The 24,683-nt window shown below is 41.7% G+C and overlaps 1 protein-coding gene and 1 non-coding gene across 5 annotated transcripts in view; both read right to left on the reverse strand.

Moving 5' to 3' along the window:
- Positions 1 to 1,389: 1,389 nt before the first annotated feature.
- The window catches only part of caskin2b (CASK interacting protein 2b), a 72,459-nt gene continuing 49,165 nt past the window's right edge, over positions 1,390 to 24,683 (reverse strand). Inside the window, exons 8-22 of one of the 4 annotated variants that reach the window (XM_086154174.1) lie at positions 24,511 to 24,619; positions 22,506 to 22,614; positions 19,676 to 19,770; positions 18,059 to 18,176; positions 17,681 to 17,854; positions 15,824 to 15,898; positions 12,193 to 12,329; positions 11,391 to 11,442; positions 11,193 to 11,290; positions 10,152 to 10,262; positions 7,620 to 7,721; positions 7,408 to 7,546; positions 5,662 to 7,326; positions 4,504 to 4,762; positions 1,390 to 4,038 (exon numbers count right to left, since the gene is read on the reverse strand). In XM_086154174.1, coding sequence (XP_086010300.1) covers positions 3,945 to 4,038; positions 4,504 to 4,762; positions 5,662 to 7,326; positions 7,408 to 7,546; positions 7,620 to 7,721; positions 10,152 to 10,262; positions 11,193 to 11,290; positions 11,391 to 11,442; positions 12,193 to 12,329; positions 15,824 to 15,898; positions 17,681 to 17,854; positions 18,059 to 18,176; positions 19,676 to 19,770; positions 22,506 to 22,614; positions 24,511 to 24,619 — 3,337 coding nt within the window. In that variant the 3' untranslated portion in view covers positions 1,390 to 3,944. The remainder of the gene's footprint in view (positions 4,039 to 4,503; positions 4,763 to 5,661; positions 7,327 to 7,407; positions 7,547 to 7,619; positions 7,722 to 10,151; positions 10,263 to 11,192; positions 11,291 to 11,390; positions 11,443 to 12,192; positions 12,330 to 15,823; positions 15,899 to 17,680; positions 17,855 to 18,058; positions 18,177 to 19,675; positions 19,771 to 22,505; positions 22,615 to 24,510; positions 24,620 to 24,683) is intronic. The other 3 variants (XM_086154177.1, XM_086154175.1, XM_086154178.1) reach the window with 3 other exon arrangements.
- Positions 5,035 to 5,107, reverse strand: trnak-uuu (transfer RNA lysine (anticodon UUU)). The gene has a single exon. It is a non-coding gene; the product is annotated as a tRNA-Lys (tRNA).

Genomic DNA, 24,683 nt, shown 5'->3' on the forward strand with positions numbered 1-24,683 from the left:
TCTTGAGATAGAAATTGCTGATGATGGAAATTTTTCTTTGATCCGTTTTTGAGTTTTAGCCCAAAAACTTTTGCGCATGAGAAGAATATATGGTCTGTGGTTTCAAAACTGTCTTCACAAAATGGACAAATATTGTCTTCGATGTTAAAGCACAATCTAAAATAATACTTTAGATGGTAGATGTGGTTCATTATTTCAAAGTGCACCTCTTTTGCCCTAGGTGGTATAGGTAAAATGAAATACACAGTATTCAGTTTGGCAATCGATTCCTTATCAAATTAGTTTAAAATATCATTTTTGTTTTGACGTCCAGGGAGTCAGGAAGTAAGTTTGCATGGGTGACACAGATCTGTTCCTGTCTGCTGTTTAAACTTGCCTCACAATTTTATTTTTTTTCATATAAAATGTCAAATGTTTACAATAATCAAGGACATTTTAATCAATCTCATCTTGATTTTGCACCCAATTCTAAAAACAGTCATGATAATACAAGTCTTTGCTTTGTTTTCCTCTTTGGCCCATTTGTTATCTATTAAACAGAAGTATTTAGTATTCAGACGTGTTGTAGATGTAGAAGTATTCTGCTGGAATGTAAAAATGTTTCCTTTGGGATGAATAAAGTGAACACCCCACCTAACTTTATGTTTTAGTTCTGCCTCAGGAGACCTGAGTTGTGGTATTTAGGACCCTCTTTTTGTTTTATTACTTTCCTTGTTTCAGGTAGCATCCACCTGCGCTTTTCCTTGGTTTTGTCTCAGAATGTAACTTTCTTTAACAACCCTTAATAATGAATGGTTTTATCGAATTACCAATTGCATCTGGTTGTATGTCGATTCCCCATATATCAAGTGGGAGACAACAAATGTAAGGGCACCAATTTATCAGGTTTAAAAGGTTGCGTCAATGTTTTATTACCTGAGAAAGTGAGAGAAGGCTGCAGGCCCTCTGTGACTGCAAGTGCATATCCATGGATGTCGTGATAGAGGAGCCTGGGAGTGTGTGCGATGTATGGGTCTCAGCTATTTCACTGCTCTGAAAATGCAGATTGTGGACGAGGATGAGACTTACCACTTTTTCTTCTTTTTTCTTAATTTTTTTAATTTTCGCTTTGGGGTTTGAATAAATTTGTGGGATGTTCAAATGTTTCAAGTTTGAAATGGAAAAACAAAACATATGGCCGCAACCACGTCAAGACCTCTTAGTACGATGCAACAAATACTGTGAGGGTGCCGATGCGGGATCACATTGTGTTTTATGACAGATTAATGATAAAACAGAACTTGTGTAAAGTGCAAAAAAAGTGAAGCCCAGTGCTTCAGAATGCGGGTTCACCTGCATGAAAATGTTTGTGTTTGGCGCAAATGGTATATAGCTTAATAAAATGCAAAGCATCTTTCACCTCTGTTTATTTAGGCTTGAATTAAAAATGACATTAGTTCCTTTCTTTTGCTGCAGACCAGTGGAAAAATGCTGGAGGACTCAGTATTGTTCCCCTGACAGCAGCTTATAAGATAAAGACAAACTTTTCCGGCGCCAAACGGAGACGAAACCTGTGATAACACATTTTCTTTTTTAATTATGACAAAGTAAATACATGTACAGGAAACAATATACAAACTGTCCTGTGTAGCATTTCATTTTCTCCTCTGACACTGATATCTCACATGGACACAAGCGGTCGGAGACAAGGGAGGTTCGCCGGTGAAGCCACGTGATTAGTGTTCAGTCTTCTAATGCAGCGACGCCATGACGATGGGGACCAGACAGAACATTGGATAAAACCATATAAAGACAAAACATGTTTCTGAAAAATCTGTACAAAGACCTTTGGTTGAATATCTACTCCGCTATTGAGTGTACAATATACATATTTAGATACATCTTGTTTTAAATACTCATTTGGCTATGATGAATATCAAAAAATAGAGTGTAAGGGAGTCTGTGTGAGCAGAACAGGCTTCTCTTCCCTTTATATAAACAGGATTTACAGGGTTTTTCCAATACATTTCCGTAGAAAAGCAAGCTGACATCGGTCAGTCATACATGAAATGTTGCGACGAGAAAATCTGAAATGTTCCAACACAAATGGGACCAAAAAATTAAAAAAAACAAAGACCTTGTTCAGTCACACTGGTATGAATAATTAATACCAACAACAAAAACATTTATGCAGTCAACTTTCTTTCACCATTAAACACCCTGAAAATGAGATATATATTTATACGTATATATATATATCATTATATCAAAGTGAAGAAATTATCTTTGAGTTAATTTGTCTGTAAATGAGCACTAAGAGTTACTGCTTTTTATTTTGTCAGGTCAAAATGATTAAAAAACAAACAAACTATATTTACAGGTAAAGGTTTTAGTTTATTTGTCTGATTTTACGGATTAAAAACTTCCGTTGTGGATTTTAATGACTTTCCAGATTTCTATTTCTTGCACTACAAACAGAAGAATTAACAAATATATGTAAGGGTCTAAATAAATAGTCTCTCTCTCTATATATATGCATATAAATATATAAATGTTTTTGTATTCATAACTACAATTTCTTGAAATTTCAAACAGTTTTTACAGCCCAGTTCCACTTTTGTTTTAATTCTAAACAATTTGGATTTCATTAGTTCTTTGCAATAATTCGGGTAGTGTCAAGCCAATATTTGTGACTTTTTTTCTTTAAATACAAAGACGTTTCTTTGCATAAATATGCTTTTCCGTCATATTTTCTTGTAACCAGATCATGGAAAAAAAAAAAAAGGAAATTATACTGCCGTTTTCTTAAATATACTCCTATCTGTTTTAAGATTGCCAAAATCCTTTACTTGCAACAACCCTTCTTTGGAGAGAAAAAACAGGCTCCTAAAACTTTCAAGCTATATTTAATATTTTGATTTTTTTTATGTTTATATGCGGCAAACCCAGGTTTGTCAACCTCACAAGGTCATAATACGCTCTGCTGCCAAATGAAGGGTGTCAAGTAAAAGTAGCCAGACATAAATATGATATACGAAACTTCCAATAAATGTTATAAATAAATATTTGTAATCTGATGGTCCGGTAGTGTATTTACGCATGCAAAGTCAGTTTATATCTAAAATATTCTAAATTACAGATAATGTTTTCTGTAAAGACCTGATATTTTATGATAAATAAATTTATTTGATATCAAATTCAAACTAATATTGAAGTCTAATAACAGCCTAAATAAATAAGGCTTTCTTTCCATTTTAACTACTTGCTGAGACGGTTGAGAAACCTCTCCTACCTCCACCATGGAAGGAAAAAAAAAGAAGAAAATGAAGAAATAATTGATAAATTAACAATGTTATTAAATGTAACACAAATAGTATTAAAATAAATGTAGCCAATCATTAATATATAAAATAGCCGAAACCGATATGTCTAACTTAGTACTCACTAATTTCAGTTCAGTCCCTTATTTATCTTTTTAGTGGTTTGTTTTTTTCCTTAATTCTTTTTCTATTCTGGCAATTTCAGTCCTCCATATGGCAGAAATATTATATTATAGAAACAAACGGATATAAAAAACACAGACGCTCTCGATCAGAAACATTTTTCATCAAAACAGGTATTGGAGCCGAAAAAATAACCGGGGACATCGGCTCTCGATGTCGCTGAAACACACGACAAAAAAAACAAACATCTTTCATTTAAAAGTCATCTGTCAGTGATGATGAAACAAAAGTTCAGTGACGGCAATTCGAAAAGACATTAAAATATCTGTTGGAAACTTGAGCGGAGGACCTTTCCATCTCGTCCTGGAAGCACCGAGAGGCTGATTAAGTGCTGAGAAACAAGGCAAGTCTTTTTGTTTTGTTTGTTTACTCTCTTGCTTGTGGCTTTCAGACGTAAAACAAATTCTCTGCCCTCTGACGTCTCCCTTCCTGAGTTGAAAAGCGTGTTTTATTTTGAAAAGTTTAATCCAACATGGCGTCCAGCTGGTCGGCAAGGTCGTCAAACATGTTGCCGATGTCGTCCAGGATGTTTCCGGCTGACTTCACCGTGTTTGCTCTGCCGTTCGGAAAAGACCAGAGAAAAAAAAAAAAAAAAAAAAAAAATCAACAATGTTCTTTAATTTGTTTTACGTTTAGATGTATACTGCTCAAAAAAATAAAGGGAACGCTTGAACAACACAATGTAACTCCAAGTCAATCCCACTTGTGTGAAATCATAGTGTCCACTCAGGAAGCAACACAGATTCATTTTGACTTGTTTTAAGGACATTACATCAAAGTTGGATCAGCCTGGAGTTTGTTTTTACACTTTAATTTTGAGTGTGATTCCTAATCCAGACCTCCATGGGTTGATACAATTGATTTCCATCGATCGTTTTTGTGTGATTTTGTCGTCAGCACATTCAACTGTGTCAAGAGCAAAGTATTTCATAAGAATATTTCATTCATTTAGATCTAGGATGTGTTTTTTAAGAGTTCCCTTTATTTTTTTGAGCAGTGTATTTATCAATCAAACTCTCACCCCTCGGCGTCTTCCAGGTTCAGCTTCCTCTCAACAGCCTGAAGCGCCGCCTCCAGGGACGTGCTGGTCTGGTTCAGCCTCTGCTGGACCACCTCTGTCCCGCCGGACGCCTCCAGGGTCGGACAAGCCGGCGGCAACGGGCTCTGAGGGGCCGGAGGGCCTCGAGGGACCGGGGGCCCGTGGGAGGGAGAGGACGGAGCAGTGAAGGCCAAACTTTGAACCACGCTGACGGTCACGGCGGCGGAAACTGGGCCCGACGCTGGAAAGACAGGAGACGGTTAAGAGAGCGAAAGCTCCTGAGGGAGGGTCAACAAGTCTGGGTCGGAGAGTTGCGAGTCAAAAATAAACAAGTCACCGGTCGAGATCTAAAACGCCCCGAGTGACGACTGACCGGTTCTTGTCCTCTGCTTCGGAACCGTAATGGACAAACCACGGGCAGCGTGTTACTCCGAAATACTTCCGCAGGTTCGGAGATTTCAAATCCAAGACGGCTGTTGTACCATCTGAGCCGTCCCCCCAAAAAAACACAACCGCCCGAACAGGGACTTGAACCCTGGACCCTCAGATTAAAAGTCTGATGCTCTACCGACTGAGCTATCCGGGCTCTGCGAACACACACTCAATACGCATAGCAACAAGTACACACTCAGCAGCATGACGCAGCTTTGGGTAACCAAAGAAGTACGCAGAAAAAAAGTGTCCATTCAGTTCATTGTGAAGAGCAACAAGTCCCTGGTGAAAGGCGGCACTTTTGAAATTCAGTCCGAAACAACCCACATTGAAATCAACGAGTGCCAAAATAGATAAGAAACACAGGTTTACTGAAAAACCCGACTAGTCTGGGAGCTGAACACAAGCAAGTCCCTGGCGAAGATCGATCAAGGATACGACCACACTCCGGTCAAAAGCAGTCGGTCCGAAGTTGAGATAAACAACTTCCAACACCCCAAAACACCTAATAATGGGTTAAAGTAAAAAAGAACAGCAACAAAAAGAAAACCCAAACAAGATCAACGAGTCCCGGATCAACTCCTGTTTTCCCTCTCAGAAAAATCCAATCCCCTGTGCTGAATCTACAAATTGTGAGATGGACTAAATCACAGCTTGGTCACTTCTTGCCAGGCAGGCCAGTCTTGTGTTGTGCGTGAGGACTCGTACCTTGCGATGCCAACAGACTGTGACGAACCGGTTTGGGCGCAACAACCGGAGGTTTTGGCGAGAGCGGAGGTCTGACGGGGGACCCCGAAGTCGCACCGGCGGGTCTTTCTAGTTTAACCTCCTCCTGGCTCTGCGACGAAGGCCTGCTGCTCCCCGAGTCCGACGCCTCCGTCGTGACCTCCCTTCCCGGGGATCCGCCGTCTTTATCTTTGGGTTTGTGTCTCCGTTTGACCGTGTCCGACTCCTTCAGATTGAACTCGGGCAGGTCGGGGTTCTTGGCGTTGCCTTTCTCGGGAGGCTCCAGCACGGCCTCGGCTCTCGGCGGACCGGGAGCTTTGGGCCGCTGTTTGATGGTGAGGTTTCCCTCCTCGGCAAAGGGGATGCACTCACTGGAACTGTTCTGGGGCGATGAGGACCCTTCCAGCCCACCGCCTTTTGATTCCCCCTCCTCGGAGTACGAATCGATCCCTTTATCTAGCTCAGCGCTAGCTTGGATGGGAACGCACTCGCTCTGGACCCGCCTCCTCGTCCCAGGAGTCTCTCTGGACTCCGCGGGGGATGGTTCCTGATGGACAAGGTCCGGTGTAGATCCCGGCGGGTTCTTGGCTTCGAAGGCGCCTTCCAGACACGCGGCGATGCTCCGGACGCTTCCCGGACTGTCGGTAACCACGCCGCCGCCGCCGCCGCCGCCGCCGCCGGACGACGTGCTGCTGTCGCTCAGCTCGCCGCTGGTGGTGCTGCTCACCGAGCTCAGCCTCTTGGGAGGCGGGGGAGGAGGACCTTTCTTCCGGGCGCGAACGGCGAAGGATTGACTGCGTCCAACGTTGTTCTTGTCGGGACCGGCCTGGAGGCGAGCCAGCTGGCCCCGGCCGGGTTTGCGAGTTAAGGTCGCATACGACGGCACGCATCCGGGCGGGACGGCCGGCTCCTCGTCGTCGTCGTCGTCGGGCTCGCCGTCCGACAAGGCGTAGCGGTTCAGACTGTGGGTGCGCTTCTTAGGCGGCGCCAGAGTCAAGCTGCGGTCTTCGGCTCTCGAGGAATTCAGATCCGTGGAACCACAGTGGGAATGCAGGTAGCTGAAACCCTTCAGGGCCGGGGACCCGTGAGGCGATGAGCCGCGGGACCCGGGAAGTTTAGGTTTGGTCGGGATGGCCGGGTATTTGAAAACGGTGGCCGTTCCCAGCGGAACTTGCTTGGGCGGCAGCTGGTGCGGCGGCGGCGGCGGCCGCTGGTCCCAGCCCTCCGGGAGGTTACGATCCTTGACCGGACTCCCGGTGAGGCTCTCCTGGGACCAACTGTGGGGGGTCACGGAGGCCGTGGGAGGCTCCTGGGAGCGTCCGGACCCTCTGGACCGGGCGTCGATGTTGTCCTGGCTGTGAGATATCCCCACAGCCGTCTTGATGGCCAAGCCGTCCTCGCTGCCCGTGTAGTGACTTGACATGGCGTTCTGGAGCTCGGCGCTCAGCTCGCTATCCTGGAACGTCAACATCTTCGGCGTGTGAGGCGACGAGCATTCCGCGCCCACGTCGGGAGGCTCGATGGCGACCACGTGCAAGGCTCCGGGGCCTTTCCGCCGCAGCGTGCCGTGACCCGCCTCGGCCTGATTGATCGCCCGCTGGATGTCGCACAGTTTCTTCACCGCTAACATCAGCTTCTTTTGGTGGCCTGGAGAGCGAGAAGGAGGAAGAAACGGCGAGCGTTAGCATAACGACGGTAGATCATGAACTTGAGGAACCGCTTCCTCACCGAGCTTCGTGATGCCGATCTCTTGCAGATCCTCCCACGTCAGGTCCTTCACGATGCTGATGGTGTCGTATCCGTTTTCCGAGAGCTTTTTCAGGTACTGCGGTAAACCGATGGCGCTGAGCCACTCGCCCAGATCGGACTGCAAGAAATAGCAAGACGGGTCAAATCCGATCGCGTCTCGAGAGTTTCGTCGCAAATACGACGGGTCTTACGGGGATATATTCCGGGAGCCATTCAGGGATGACCAGGTTGTTGATCTCGATGGATATTTTCTTGCGGTGGCCCGGTTTGGTCACTCCGATGGCTGTCAGGTCCTGGAAATGAGATGAGAACAACTTTATTTGTCCCGAAGGAAATTGTTGTACCAGAGTTTCAAGCAAAAACATAACGGTAATAGATAATAGTAGGAAGGAGGGAGAATAAGAAATACAATAAATTGTCAAGGTTAAGGCTATCAAGTGTTTTAAGGTGTTAAGTACAATGCAAAAATGTAAATGCAAAAAGCGTTACAGTCAGTTGTGGTGTTTAGGGCTTACAGGTTGAAATTAACTGTAAAATAATAACAGAGATTTTTTATTTTTTTTAAATAGCTTAACTTGTAGCCTTACTCCTTTTTTAACAAATGAAGTTGGAAACAATTTTCAGGGCCAGTAAAGTAAAAATATGAATTCTGCTGGTGATATAAATTCTACTCGTGGCAGGGTTTTGGGACAAATAATCCAGATTTTAATCAGTATCCCCATTTACACCCTTATAAAGTACACATTTCAACCAACTATTGAACATATCAGCAAAAGAAAACTCAAATTTCAGCTCTTCACCACCAAGTGGAAACTTCATTTAACAAGAATGTGAAGCACAGCTTTCGAAGGGAGACCTGTTTATTTTTACCAACTTGTATTTTTCTTTCCATGTATTTGGAAGTAGGACATGTACTGTGGTTCCAAAGGGAGCGCATTTCCACAACATTCTGAGCAGAGTGTCTGATGTTTTCTGACTTTTCTGATGCGACTTTGAGCCGGGAAGCAAAAAACAAACGAAAAAAAACGAAACAAACAAACAAAAAAAAAAAACCAAGATGGCGATGTTTTACCAATTGTAATTTCAGACAACTAGAGATCTTGCCAGTGACAAGAGTGTTTCAAATCTCCTTAAAAACACAATCTGAAAATTCAGATTTCTGTTTCCCCCACGATCGTTTTAGATCTTAACGGTCAAAATAACTGAAAATCTTCGGTGGCGACGCGACGTCGAGAACCAAACACATAATTAACACAAACTCTGTCAGAGTGCAAGTCAAATGAGGGCAAAGCGTGAATAAAGTGCATCCTAGTTAAGTGTGAAATAAACCGGAGTTGGCAATAACTGGCTGTGAAATCCCTCTATTTTCGCAGTGGATGAATATTTTAGCTGGCAACTAGCAACTAGCACCATGCTGCTAGTTGCTAGTTGTGTATAACGGAACGTAATGGTTTTTGTTTTTGGTTGAAAATCAGGTTTTGCTGGTTTTGTTCTTTGAACATTTTGTGCACCAATAAAAGGACGATAAGCCGCAACTTTTTTCACGGGTGAGACCAGCGATGATGTTTGGACTAGAAACTGTTGCAATGATGAAAACACAGCAGGCAGAACTAGAGGTTGCAGAGATGAAGATGTTGAGGTTCTCTTTGGGAGCGACCAGGATGGAGAGGATCAGGAATGAGTCCATCAGAGGAACAGCACATGTTAGATGTTTTGGAGGGAAGGTCTGAGATGGTTGGGTCATGGACAGAGGAGGGATGGCGAGTATATTGATAGAAAGATGCTGGAATTTGAGGTCTGGAGGAAGACCAAAGAGAAGATTTATGGACGTAGTGAGAGAGGATATGAAGGTAGTTGGTGTGAGAGAGGAAGATCCAGAGAATAGGGTTAGATGGAGAAGGTTGACTCGCTGTGGCGACACCTGAAGGGAAAAGCCGAAATAATAATAATAATAAGAAGAACCTGCAACTTTTTTCACTAAAACAACGATGCGGCTAATTTATGGATTTTTATGGGGGGACGACGACGAGCTTCACGCTCTAAAACATTTATCCTCGTCCCGTCGGACCGATGAAACGATCGGGGAAATCCTTAATCCGTTCAGCTCCGACACCGAAGAAGACGACTTCGGACGGTTTTAGTGCGCGGGAGGAAAACCGAGATAGCAATGCGGCTTATTTTGAGGTGCGCTAAATAGTTCGGAAATTACAGTATCTTGAATTTGAAAAAAAAAAAAAAAAAAAAAATCACATTTTATTTCTCCAATAAAGAAAGGTTGGGCGAACGCACGTATGAAGCAGGTGGGGTTCGGTTTCTCCAACAAGGTGAAGAACCACTGGTTTAGAGGCTCGCTCTCCTGTCTCTTTGTGCCATCTTCTCCTCTGCTTAAGACACTCCTAAGCCCCTTATTATCCTCAACCCCATCCCCGCCTCCCGAGCCAGACACGCAAGCAGACACAAACGGTATTTTGTGGGTTTGCCGTGAGATTCCTTTTAAGGAAAAAAAAAAAAAAAACAACTTTGTACGAGAAGCCTTGTGTGGACCCCCGGAGGGCAGAAGCTACAGTCTACGTTGACAATCCATATTCATTCTGTTGCCCTTCTTGCGCCATGAGACAAAGCCTTTTGTGTTCCCTACGATTTTCCAAACATTTTCCCGTGGACTCTCGGCTCCACGGGTGAGAACGGAAATTGTATCACATGAACTTCGTGAAGGGCTTCACCTCTGGCGTCATCCTGCTAATGGTTGGGACGTCGTAGCCGGCGTTGATGAAGTTTCCAGTGTACTGCTCCAACTGGAACTCGCTGAGCCACTGGTAGATAGCCTCTGCATCCTACACACACACACACACACACACACACACACATACACACACACAAGATCTTACTTGAGGCGATCACGGCACGCATGAATAACAGGGAAATGTCTCCTCATGTCTAATCTGATTGAGCCACTTGTCGGCTTATTTAAGAATAACAACAACTTTATTTATTCCCCAAGAAAATTGTTGTGCCAGAGTTACAAGAAAAGCATAACAATGATAAATAATAGTAGAAAATTGTATAAACAGTAAAAAAAAAAAAAAAAAATATATATATATATATATATATATATATACATACATACATACACACATAGATAGATAGATAGATAGATAGATAGATAGATAGATAGATAGATAGATAGATAGATAGATAGATAGATAGATAGATAGATAGATAGATAGATAGATAATAAAAGGGGGATAAGATATAGAAATAAACTATAAGGTGTCTTAAGTAACAAGTGAAGACTATAAAGTGTCTTAAGTAACAAGTGAAGACTATTAAGTGTCTTAAGTACGAAGTGAAAGATAAGGAGTGCACAAGAGTATGAAAAAGTATTGTATATGTAGCTGTTATGAAATGATATATTGCAAAGTTATGAACATATATACAGATAAATTATTACAATTTACAGTAAGTGGGTGATTTTTTTTTTTTTTTTTTTTTTTTCTTAAGGTTTAACCCTCGTGCGATCTTAACATTGTGTTTACTCCCCTTGTCCTACGGGTCAAAAATTACCCATAAGACAGTCTTTGTACCTTAGTGGTACAAAACAAAAAAAAAAAGTATAACTTTTTCTAATTATGGGCTCCCTTTAGGAAAATTCATAAAATTTCAAGTTGGAAAAAAATAGGGTAAGGTTTAAACATGGTAGCGGGTCACTTTTGACCCGTAAGACAACACAAGGGTTAAGATATAAGATTTTAAGATTCCTGTACCTTCCCCTCCAGCAGCTGCTGTGGACGTACAAACTGCTGGGAGAAACTCTGCTCGGCCGGTCGCTGCACCGTCACGGTTGTCCGTCGGGGCGTCCCGCCTGCAGGGACATTCAGGGCCACGTCGTTACCACATACATGTTATTGTTTTTAAGGATTCCAGGATGGTGAGCTTCTTTTAGTGAAAAGTGAAAAAAAAACCTGCAGAATGACTGGACTGCTTGAAGTCCACGTCACCAGTAGAGGTCAGCAACTGTAAACAAAGAAATAAAAAGAATGAATCCAGATTTCAGGTCACAAATAAGAAATTGACTGTTTTACGTGGTTTAGTAATTTACAACTGTAAACGGGTTCTTCTCTATTTTCTCAACGCTTGAATTTTTTTTTATTTCACTAATAAAGCTATTTGTAACTTAGTAGAAGTAGCGGTGGTAGTAGTTGTAGTGGCAATATGTTATTACATGATTACATTTAATCATGTAATAACTGTCTGGAAAATTGTTAACTTGCATTTTGGTCTTTTTAGCCAAGCCTTGAGTAGCCCATATCAATAAAATATTATCAATTCATTCTCCATAATATTGAGAAATTGACAAAATACATAGCAAAGACAATTCATATTTCATTTCATTTCATTATATTTCTTATTCTTCCTCCTTTCTACTATTATCTATACTGTTATCTATACTACTTATCTATACTGTTATGTTTTTTGTTTTTTTTTACTTGAAACTCTAGCACAACAATTTCCTTCGGGATTAATAAAGTTGTTCTCATCTCATCTCTCAAATCATTCAAATAGAGGATATTCTCATTTCGATTCACTACTTTAATTATTTTACACGGTCAAATGATTGTATTTTCTTGCGAGAAGCTTTCATTTCAATTAAAACCCCCCCGAAGAGCCCTCGGATCCCACAATAATCTACCCCGACTTGCCTGATTATAAATTCAAACATGAAAACGAAGCAAAAAACAAATAAACGGCGTGGGATTTGTGTACCTTGTTGGAATTGTCATGGTGCCCGCTGTTGTGTTGCAGTCCATTGGTTGCGCTGTTGCTCTCCGTGCTCTGACCGCTGCCGGCGCTGCGAGTGCTGCCGACGCTGCCGGTGCTGCCGACGCTGTTCCTGTCCCCGGCTGCGGCGGAGCGACGTGAGGGTCAGCGGAAAATGAAACGTGACGGTGGCGTTCTTACCGTGGCGTCGGTGGATCAAGTCGCAGCAGGCAGGGATTCGGAGCAGATGGACAGGACAAGATGCAGGGCTCTGGGTGTAAAGCGGCACTTTGGCGATTGGCGAGGAAGGACGGTCACCGATGACCCCGAGGTCATTGTTAAGTGGTGCAATCTGGACCCGACCGGATGAAGTTGGTGAAAATCATCTAGGATACCGTCTTAATGTGTTCAGACCGAATCCGATGCTCAAATTCTATGGAAACTTTACAGACATCCCTGTAAAATGAGTCGATCAAACTGCCAAAAAAAAAAACAAACAAACAAAAAACAAGCATTTTGAAAATAATTTTCCTGCTGTTGAAAAAAAAAATCTTTCAATCTTTTTGGATGTGATCCTATAAAAGCACAATTAAGCACAAATAATGTGCAATATTCAGAACTGTGCAATATTTCATTTCATAACAGCTACACTACAATTTTTCCTTTTATCATACTATTGTGCACTCCTTACCTCACTTGTTTACTAAGACACTTTATAGTTTCACTGAGACACTTTATAGTTTCATTGAGACACTTTATAGTTTATAGTTTATTTTCATTTCTAATGCTGCCTTTTTCTTTTTATTATTTACTACTGTTATTTTTTCTGGAACTCTGGCACAACAATTTCCTTCGGGATTAATAAAGTTGTTCTTATCTTATCTTATCTTATCTTAAATGTGCATCAGAACCCACAAGTAACTTATTGCATGCAAACATTCCCATTTAATGGATCTTTTATCCACTTTTTTGGTTTTGTGTTTTTTTGGAACCAATCTGGGACGTCAGCGGGTAAAAGTGTGTCAGCCTGAGTTACGTTTTAACCCGACAGAATTATCTTGCTCTATGTTTAGCAGTGAAAGTTAGATATTAACTCCAAAAAAATTTGACGGTAAGTATTTCAGCCAGAAGAGGCGTCACTTCCTTCTGTGAAAGAAGGAAAGATGACCATTAATAGATGCATGTAATTTGAAAAAATATTTTTTCAGGTACAATCGTATTTTTCTTTAAGAAATGCAGAATGATATGATTTAAAAATGATACAGTGATTTTTTTGTGTGTCCGTATTGTTGTGTATATTGTGTGCATATCAGTGACGTGGAGTCAGTAGAGGCAGGTGAGGCCGGGCCTCACCTGGCATCATGGAGAGAAAAAAATGTAAAATGAAAAAATAAATTGAATAGTTCTATTTATTCTGTGATTTGTACTGTAAAGCTATTTTGAGTTTTTTTTTCCAAAATCGCTGAAAAAAAGAATCACATTTGATATGAAAAAAAGCCATGCTGTGATACGGCACTATGGATTGTGCAATGATTCTGCTAACTGCTGAGACCGTATCGCTGTCTCTGTGGATGTCACTATTAAAATTTTCAAACACTTCAAGCACTAATATATGAACTAAATTTCCATACTTTAGCTGATGTGTATAATTTCTTTCGTCAACAACTGTAACGTGTTTCTCGTGCCGAGGGATCCTAAAGCGTCAGCGAAGACACACTAAGTGAGGCACGCAGTGGCGGTGCCTCATGCTAGGGGGCACCGCTGATCCCGGGGAGCCTTTTTACTACTCGGCTAAAGAATAATAGAATTTGCAATAGCAAGCTACTGTAAACAGTTAGCAAGTCAAGTGCAGCCATCCAGTCATTTTTTCCTCTTGCTTGGCTTTATTTCCAAAATGGAGGATTACATAGCTAAACTGAAAGAATTTTCTAAACTTGACTTTCAGTCGAAGCAGAAGATAACAAATAAGGGAAGACCGACGCCGGCGCTAACAGATTTGCTTTAGACTACGAGACGCAAGACTCTGACTTTTCAAACCGGGCAGTACACATGAAAAGGCTGTGTGGATGTCCAGTCAGAAAACGCCTTTTCTGCTTTTCCTGCATTCTTTTCTCAACTTCTGACGATCAAACACGAGCGGTCGGCCGCTCACAGTCAAAGTCAAATCGCGCTAAAAACATTGGGGATGTCCAGGATTGATTTGGCTTTGAATGAACAGCAAAGACTCAACATCAGCATCCACAATGCTAAGCTAAAGGAAAACAGCTCAGCTGCGCATGGACTTCATTTATACGTAAAGGTAAGAGATAATAACGTCACTTATTCATTTGTTTGATTATTTCGAACTATGCCTGCTTACGTTGAGACTGACTCAAATCTCCCTTATTTTTTCAATATTATAACCATACACATGTTGTGTTTGTTGTTGATATTTTCTGGATCCCAGGGTCTCTTGATAAGAAGAGGCTTGAATGTTTGCAAAATAAGTATTTGTGTTTCTTCAGATAATCAAATAACATCCCACGAATCCACCAAATAACCATGTGTGATTTGGTTTGAATAAAATGGGACGGTATTCTTCAAAATGCTTGTTTAGATTTCTCAGAAATGTAAACGTCACAAAAATAAGTTTGCGTCTGACAGTGTCTGGATATCACAGGAAAACCCATTGTTCCAAAAAGATATTGCCGTCGTGACGGAGAGGATCTCCGGGATGAGGAATTCCACAGCGACTTGATAAAATATCGAACCGAAAATTTCAACAGATGACATTTAAAACGCACTAACAATTTCTTCTAAGTCTCCCATTCTAGGTGTAAATAAAACAACCTGATCTGCTTCGCAAAACAAAACCTGCTAGTCTTATTAAACGGGCAACGCGTGGGTTGACAGTTAGTTCCACATCGTGATGTTATCAAACGTAGAGGGATGAAGACTTTGGCCTTCTAGTGGCAACGAGGAGCTCTGCAGGTTCAGCCCGAAGCAGACGAGCGTGCCGACCCGACACACCAAGACCACTGAGTTCTCTCCAGGATCTGCTAGACGTCGCCGACAAAAACAATAAAAAGATAACATCTGAGAGTATTTTTGAAAAAAAAATGCGTTCTGTGCTAACTCTGACATCCTATGATACTAGTTTGCACATGTCCATTGTTGAGGCGATAAATTGTATTTAGTCGGGGATCAATTTCAGTACAGTGCTAACAGCATGCTGATATTTCATTAAAATCTAACTCTTCACTTTACAAGCTCTCTTTATTTTACAAGCTCTACCGCTCACAAATTCGAGTTGCACTGGTTAGTATTCATATCAAAAACCCTTTTTAAGTCACAGTCTTTCAGCATCTGACAAGTAACTAGACTCAATCAACCGGATGTTTTCTGCTTCCTTGGATCTCCTCAACTGTTGGGAACAACAGGAGGCGAGTTTGCAAAGGAGAGGCGTTGTGATCGAGGTTAAGGCGTTGGATTCTACTCATGGGACCGGGACTTAAGTCGGGGGTCCGAGCTGGTCTTGGTGCGTTGGTCCAAATGCAGAGCGTTTAGCGCCGGGGGGGGGGGGGGGGGGGAATCGCGGGTGGGGGTGAGGGGTCGGTGGCCGAGGCAGCCGCGAGGCAGCCGGGGAGGAGACTCTTACCATGACATGAGTCCCTGAGCACCCAGATGTCCTGGAAGGGACACCCAGACTGAGACAGGCGGTTGGGAGACACACCTATCGGACACAAAGACGGGCTGAGCTCGGGGGGGCTGGGAGGAGGAGGAGGAGGGGGGGGGTCCTTCTTCGGCGTGGCGTTATCGGGACGCGGGGTTAAAAGCTTACATCCGCGAGGTGCGGCGGTTACGCGAATCGAGAAGCCCGTTAGCCTCGGACGTTCCCGGGAAACGGCGTCCGAAACCCAACTTGTGGATTTCACAGGTTTGTCCGAAGCCCGATTTCGTGGAGTTGTGTGCACCGCAGAGGGAAGAGTCAGGCCGAGCACCGATTTACGTCGGATCGGATCACCTTGGACGACATCTCGGTGCATTCGATGCATTTTAGCGAAATCCAAAACAAACATCAGGGCAGGGGGTTCGAACGGTTTCCGGGGCGGGTGGATCATTGATTGACGTGAAAGGACATTTCATTAATAACCGCATCAGTCACCAAGGAAATGAACACACAGTATCAGAAGTTGTATAGCCAAAATTTCAGCCCATTAACATAACAATGAATTTTGTTAAGAAAAAAAAAAAAATTGCAGTCGGACCCAAAGTGTTATTTGCAATGAACAAAAATTGGATACAGTATTTCCACGACTATAAGGCGCACATAAAAGTCTTAGATTTTCTTCAATATCAGAACTTGTATCGCCAAAAGTTTCACCCCATTAACATAACAATGAATGTTGTTTAGAAAAAAAAATTGCAGTCGGACCCAAAGTGTTATTTGCAACGAACAAAAATTGGATACCATATTTTCACGACTATAAGGCGCACATTAAAGTCTTAGATTGTCTTCAAATTGTGCAGCACGCCCTATAGTGCGGTGCGCCCTGTGTGTGTTGTTGTTGTAAGGCGGACATAGTAGAGAACACCATGAAAACGTTAAAGGGGGAAGTGTTGGCGTTGATTGTATATAAAAGAACGGGTATGTGCGTTATGCAGAACATCGTTGTTTTAACAACCCTGAAAACATCGACGACAAACGCATCACCAACATGGACCAGGTGCCGCTCACTTTCGACATCCCGGTGTCGATACGCACAACGGGGTACGAAAAGTCGTCTTGGAGATTGGAAGGCAGCGCCGGGCGAGTTACGCCACAATTTGCAAATGGATTGTAGACGCTCGGGCTGACGTGTCTCCTGGCACTGTCGTTGGAGCTTTCGCATCATTTCCGAGGAGCCGCGCGGCACGGAAAGTGACTCTGACAGTGAAGAAAGTGAACCTGGCATGTTGGATGGAGATTTAGCGCAGATGTTCAAATCAGAAACAGAGGATGAGGACTTCCATGGGTTTGATTGATGGCGATTACCAGTAAAAAAATGTGAATATCAAACTCAGTTTAGCTCCCGCTCTGTTTTTACATATGCAAAATTGTATGCTTGTGTGTGTGTGTGTGTGTGTTGTTGTAAGGTGGACATAGTAGAGGACATCATGAGAACGTTAAAGGGGGAAGTGTGGGCGTGGATTGGATATAAAGCCCGCGCCTTATAATCAGGTGCGCCTTATAATCAGGTGCGCCTTATACGTGTGTTAAATACAGTAATGGCACACGTAACTGAGACTGCGCCTTATGGTCGTGAAAATACGCTTATTAATATTGATTTTCAAATGACCTTTTGCCTCCCAGATGTGACTTTCACACCGGTGTGATGTGAAACTCACATCAGCCGGAAATGCCGTTTTTCCACGGCGCGCACCCGTAAATCTAACGCGGCGCAAATAACTCCCTTGTTAGAGGTCAGAGGGTTAGAGGTTACCGTGGGCGAGCGCCTCCCGAGGGTGCATGTACCTGTGTTATTGGTCAGCCCGTTGCTGAGCGGCAGCACCACGTGGGTGGGAGGGGCATAGAGTGTGTAGGCATCATCGGTCTGGGGTGCAGGGCTCAGGCCGGAGGACGGGGGGGCTCTGGATAGCAGCTGCTGGCGCTGGGTGGGCAGGGAGGCGTGCCGGGACAGAGTGCCCCCTAAAGGGCGACACAGGAGGAGCGGCGGTCGGGGGTGGGGGTGTTAATGAGCCGATGGTTACAGGTTACGTGTGAACGGAGATGAACGCAGCAGGTCGACGGGAGGGGGAGGGCGGGTTAGCGGGTTGCCGATGATGCTTGGACGCCACCGTCCCCGCCGGTAGGTTGTGTTTCTGCTAGCGGGAAAGAGGCCGTCTCACTGACCGTTCCTTCTGCTGATCACCTCCACGATGGACGGGGGGAAGAAGCCCACGCGGTCGGTTCCTCTCTGGCTGTCGTGGATGTGGCCCTTCCAGCGTCCGTCCACGTGCTGCTCCAACACCTGCGGACGGGGGGGGGGGGATACCGAGCCGTCAACACACTTCGGTCGGGATTCGTGACGTTAGGGTTCGCGGTCGACGCGAGAAGGTTTCCGTTTGTATTTGAACAGCGGTGGATTTTGCACGTTCTCCCCACGGGTTTCCCTCCCGCGGTTCATGAAAGAGTGGACGGATAAGCAGGACAAATAATGACTGAATAAACCAGCTGCTCCACCAGCTGCCTTTTAACAAATATACACTGCTCAAAAAAATAAAGGGAACACTTAAAAAAACACATCCTAGATCTAAATGAATGAAATATTCTTATGAAATACTTTGCTCTTGACACAGTTGAATGTGCTGACGACAAAATCACACAAAAATGATCGATGGAAATCAATTGTATCAACCCATGGAGGTCTGGATTAGGAATCACACTCCAAATTAAAGTTTAAAAACAAACTCCAGGCTGATCCAACTTTGATGTAATGTCCTTAAAACAAGTCCAAATGAATCTGTGTTGCTTCCTGAGTGGACACTATGATTTCACAGATGTGTGATTGACTTGGAGTTACATTGTGTTGTTCAAGTGTTCCCTTTATTTTTTTGAGCAGTATATTTCAAAACGTGTGTCAGTAAAATTTTCTTCTTTTTTTTTTTCCGTTGGTTTATATGGCAAAGAAAAGAGGAAATAACAAACAGCTATAAAAGGCAATTGGCTGGATTCACATACACATTAGGCCATCCTGAGAAGGAAACCTTCTCCACCCCTCCCATAAAATCCCATATTTCTCCTCTTGCTTGCACAGCTGCAGAGGTATTAAGATAGTATTGTTGCGAGTTCCTCCGTTGCTGTGAAAGAGAAAATCGGCCCCAGAAGAGAAAAACCTTTTCTCGCTACAAAAATGTCCCCTTTCGCCAAATCATGGTCCAAATGGTGACACCTTTATGAGGGATTATTATCATGAAGTCATGATACTGTGAAAGACATGCTGCTGCTACAAAACAACAGTAATCGCATTAACTGACGGAAACATTTCAGGTTTCTGATGTTAAACATGTAGCATTCATATTGTTTTTTTTGTTGTTTTTTTTTTAACATAAACAAGGCAGATGGGAACATGTCCTCAGACAATGGCGGTAAGACAGTAACTTGTTCTGACGGCGTCAAACATCTAAAACTCAACCGCAGACTGGATTTTTTTAGCAACACATCAAATGTTTTCATCCCAGCTGCCTCTCTGACGGGTCAAGTCTTGACATGATCTTGAGATTTCTTCACACACACACCCCGAAAGTCACCGACAGGAAGTCTGAGCACCTTCACGGTGACGCTGAGAAGAAACCCAAACACCTTCTTATCCACAAGTTCCATGTCATTTTGATAACAGCAAGTGACGACGGCGAGGTTTATATAACATTTTCCCCTGAAATATAAGTTTCACCCGCTTAGATGGCGTTTTTTTTAAACCGACTTCTCCAATTTATTTTCCAGATCTACATAAAGCAGCGGGCGTCTTACCATGATGACGTCTCCGGCCCGGATGTTGAGAGCCGTGGGGTCGTGGAGATTCCAGTAGTCTTTGAGAGCTCGCACCTGCAGGACGCCCGTCGCATCTGCGTTGATCAGAAGCAGTGATTTTAAGATTTAGGAGTTCATCTCAGGGTGAAAAAACTCACTATTGGGCCAAAAACATTTCCAAATCCACATTTTTTTCCACTTTGGCTAAATCAGGGGTCTCGGACTCGCGGCCATCAGGCCAATTGTGGCCCTCGGAACTATATTTTGCGGCCCCCTGCTTGAAATCAAATCTTTGTGTTTGTACGGCCTGTGTGTTTTTTCCTCACATGCATCTGGGGATTTTATATTGTGGGTTTCAAAAAAAAAAAAAAAACGAAGGAAAAAATGTCAAAGAAATTTTGCAATGTATTTTTTGCGTCAAAATTTGAAAACAAAATGATTTTTTGATGAAAAAATGTCTTGTGACACTGTTAAAACAGTCCTTTTCTTTTCTTATTTCTATAAAAACCACCAAAACTATAAAAAAAAAATAAAAAAAACGGGCAAAATTAAAAAGATTGATTTAATAACCAGAATAGCCACCATTAGCCTTGTAAACATGATACCTCCTCTAACACATGCTAACAATCAATTTTTTTTAACAATAAATTCTAGTGGCAAATTTTCCCACATTAACAAGATTTTGTCTTTTTAACTCAGGTGTAATTTCATCAATTCTTTTTTAATGTTCATTTTTAATATTAATTCATGATGTTTTTTTTAGAGGAACAGTTCATTACATATAAAGATTTTTATAATTTACCTGTTTGCCTCCTTTAAACTAATACAAAGGAAAAATTTGGACTTCGTGTTACTTCTAAGGTAGGATGCCAGTTTATCAAAGTTGAGCCGGTTCAATGATAACACTATTGTTAGATCCGCATCAGTTAAAATTTTTTTTAAAACACCATTTAAAATTAGGCGGATTGTTGTTTTATGTCAGAAAAACACCAGTTTCACCTCAGTGAAATTTTGGATGGATATTTCATTTGAAATCTGGAAAAAAAGCAATAAATAAACAAAAAAAAAAAAATCAAATATCAAAAGATGTCAGAGCGCGTGAATGGTTTAGTTTATCAAAGTAGAGCCAGTTTGATGATAACACTATTGTTAGATCCACATCAATTAAAATTTCTTTAAAAAAACATTTAAAATTAGGCGGATTGTTATTTTATGTCAGAAAAAACACCAGTTTCACCTCAGTGAAATTTTGGATGAATATTTAATTTGAAATCTGGAAAAAAAAGCAATAAATAAACCAAAACAAAAATCAAATATCAAAAGATGTCAGAGTGCATGAATGGTTTAGTTTATCAAAGTAGAGCCAGTTTGATGATAACACTATTGTTAGATCCACATCAATTAAAATTTCTTTAAAAAAACATTTAAAATTAGGCGGATTGTTATTTTATGTCCGAAAAAACACCAATTTCACCTCAGTGAAATTTTGGATGAATATTTAATTTGAAATCTGGAAAAAAAGCAATAAATAAACCAAAACTAAAATCAAATATCAAAAGATGTCAGAGCGCGTGGATGGTTTAGTTTATCAAAGTAGAGCCAGTTTGATGATAACACTATTGTTAGATCCACATTAATTAAAATTTCTTTAAAAAACATTTAAAATTAGGCGGATTGTTATTTTATGTCCGAAAAAACACCAATTTCACCTCAGTGAAATTTTGGATGAATATTTAATTTGAAATCTGGAAAAAAAGCAATAAATAAACCAAAACAAAAATCAAATATCAAAAGATGTCAGAGTGCATGAATGGTTTAGTTTATCAAAGTAGAGCCAGTTTGATGATAATACTATTGTTAGTTTCACATCAATTAAAATTTCTTAAAAAAAAAACATTATAATTCAACATTTAAAATTAGGCGGATTGTTGTTTTAAGCCAGAAAAAAACAGTTTCACCTCAGTGAAATCTCGGATGGATATTTAATTTGAAAATTTTGAAAAAAAATTGAATAAATAATCCAAAACCATATATCAAAATATGTCAGAGCGCGTGAAGGGTTCTGGCTGGTAAACAACACATTGACAGGTGTCGTTTCTCCTCTGCATCAGTCGGCTGGCATCAGACGCGTTGCCGCCGCTGTCGCCGGTGTAAAAATAAACCAGATGTGAACGTGTAAAGCATCAGTGGTTTTGCAACTGTGAATATAAACACGAAAAACTACCCAGATATCGTGTTTAACCATTAAACCTGAAGCCAGAGAGGCTGATTTGTAAATATAATCAAAATAAACTGGTAAAACTGTGACAGGTGATTCTCTCTTGTGCTCCTCTGTGTCGATTTTACATCATTTATTTACACCATTTCTTTTTTTTTTTTTTTTGTTTTAATTCGACGAAGAAGGGAAAAGAAGATGTTTTTTCGTATGCAGTCGTCGGCCGCAGTCGGGAGAGTTATTCCTGACTCCTTCGGTAAACAAGGCAGGAAACACAACAGCTCGTTATTCCCTCCGTCGGTTCCCACAGGAACTTCAAACGGCAGCAGGATTACAGAGCTTGCACACACACACACACACACACACACACACAGAGTACTGGTAGTGTATAATACATGCCGCTCTGCTAAAATTTTGCTCTTTGAAGCTGCATGAGCTGACAGATAAGACTTCCAGGTTACAGACTTTCAGAGGCAGCAGCTTTGCGAGCGCCATGGTGAGTCAGCGGAGGAAAAAAAAGAAGAGGAAGGAGCAGAGGAAACTTGAGGAGGGAGTGGAAGACAGGTGAGAAGAGGAAAAAGAAGAAGAAGAAGGTGGAAGGTGGAAGGTTCTGACCTCGCAACAGCTGCTTGATGTCCTTGCTGGCGTGAGAAGTGGTGAACTGGTTGACGATGTCCAACGCCGTTTGGTTGTAGGTGTTTCGGATGTTCACATCCACGCCGGCCTGGGGAAAACAAAAACACACACACACACACACACACACACACGCGCACATCTGTTTGTTTCGACTCTGAGGCGGAGAAAAGTTTAGATGCTTTTCTTCGGGGGGTTTTATGAAGATGCGGAGCTTTGAAGCGAGGGACGGGTGTTGCTGCCGGCTGGAGAGACGAGATTATTTCAAGTCGAAAAGTCAAGATTTCGCAGCGATCTGAAGACGCCTTTTCCTTTGTGTGAATATCAAATACCTTGTTACGAAACACAGTTCTACTTTTCCACCGGAAAAAAAAAAAAAAAAAAAAAAACCTTCGTCATGAATGATTTAAGTCTTCCCCGAGCTGAAACCGGCACGCCTGGAAATCGGCAATAATATCTGAAAGTTCGGGGGCGACGGCTGAAATTTACTTCGATATATGAAGACATTCTTCAACGTCGGTGATAAATTACCCCGAAAACATTAGTAAGCAGTTGCACAAATAAAACGTCTTTTCACCGAAATCCTTAAAATTAGACACGGTTCAGGTCAGATGACTTGCTTTTCGCAAGCATTTACATGAAAGTGAACCCGAACAACTCTTCATGGTGCAAATTGGATTGATTTGTTCGGAAAAAAGCCCTTTTTTTAGTCCCTCGGAGGGAATAATCCTGTTTTTTTTTTACACTCGATATCAGGAGGAGGACGTGAAATAACGTGTGAAAAATCAGATATGTTCCCCCTTCTTGTTTTTTTTTTTACAGATCCAACCTTTCTGAGCTTCTAAAAATCTGTCTTTATTTCAACTTTAAAGTCATCAATTTAATTTAATTTAATTTAATTTAATTTAATTTAATTTTATTTAAATGTACCAACATTTTGTATGTGCGGGCCAACTCGGTATCATGTAAATTGAGCAAAATGAAAATTGCAATTTCATTATTTGGGCAATTTATTTCAACTTTAAAATCATCAATTTTATTTTATTTTATTTTATTTTGTTTTATTTAAATGTACCAACATTTTGTATGTGTGGGCCAACTCGCGATCATATAAATTGAGCAAAATGAAAATTGAAATTTCCCTCTTGGGGCATTTTATCTCAACTTTAAAATTAATTATTTTATTTTATTTTATTTTTTATTTTTTTATTTTATTTTATTTTATTTTATTTTATTTAAATGTACGGACATTTTGTATGTGTGGGCCAACTCGGTTTCATGTAAATTGAGCAAAATTAAAATTGCAATTTCATTATTTGGGCAATTTATTTCAACTTTAAAATCATTAATTTTATTTATTTACTTATTTTTTTAATTAATTTATTTTTTTATTCTTTTTTTATTTTATCTTATTTAAATGTACCAACATTTTGTATGTGCGGGCCAACTCGGTATCATGTAAACTGAGCAAAATGAAAATTGAAATTTCTTTTTTGGGGCATTTTATCTCAACTTTTATTTAAAGTTTTATTTTTATTTTATTTATTTAAAGTTTTATTTAAAATCATCAATTTTATTTCATTTTATTTTATTTAAATATACTGACATGTATCCCATCATGTATCCCATCTAGAAATGACCTTTTCTTTCGTGGCGCAACCGTTAATTCAGCTCCAGTCCGTGATAAACCCATTAACACACACACACACACACACACACACACACACACACACACACACACACACACACACACACACACACACACACACACACACCCTGGCCGTCAGCCCCCTCCAACCCAAACCAGCCGCCCCCTGCTGTGAGTTTATTGGCGATCAAGCGGATATAGGACGAGAGAACCGGCCGATCAAAAGGGCTTTTGTATCCCTCGCGCTTCCAGACACAACATCTCGACCGGCCAAAAGCCACAACACATCGGGTTTCCAGCGGTTGTCTGGAAGCGGCTTAAGGGAAGTCGTCAACTTACATCCAGCAGCTGTCGCACCACCTCTGTCTTCCCGTACAGCGAGGCCTCGTGCAGAGCCGTCCCGGACTTGGTGGTGGTGTTGATATCGATGCCGGCCTTTAGTAGCAGCCTAGAACAAACACACAGCGTCAGCAGGCCGGTTGCCGGGAATAGCAAAGACGCCGTCGGCCCGC

The sequence above is a fragment of the Fistularia commersonii genome, chromosome 10, assembly GCF_037954325.1.
Source record: "Fistularia commersonii isolate RoL2024-O1a breed Wild chromosome 10, RoL_Fcom_v1.0, whole genome shotgun sequence".
In the NCBI taxonomy this organism is placed as follows: domain Eukaryota; kingdom Metazoa; phylum Chordata; class Actinopteri; order Syngnathiformes; family Fistulariidae; genus Fistularia; species Fistularia commersonii.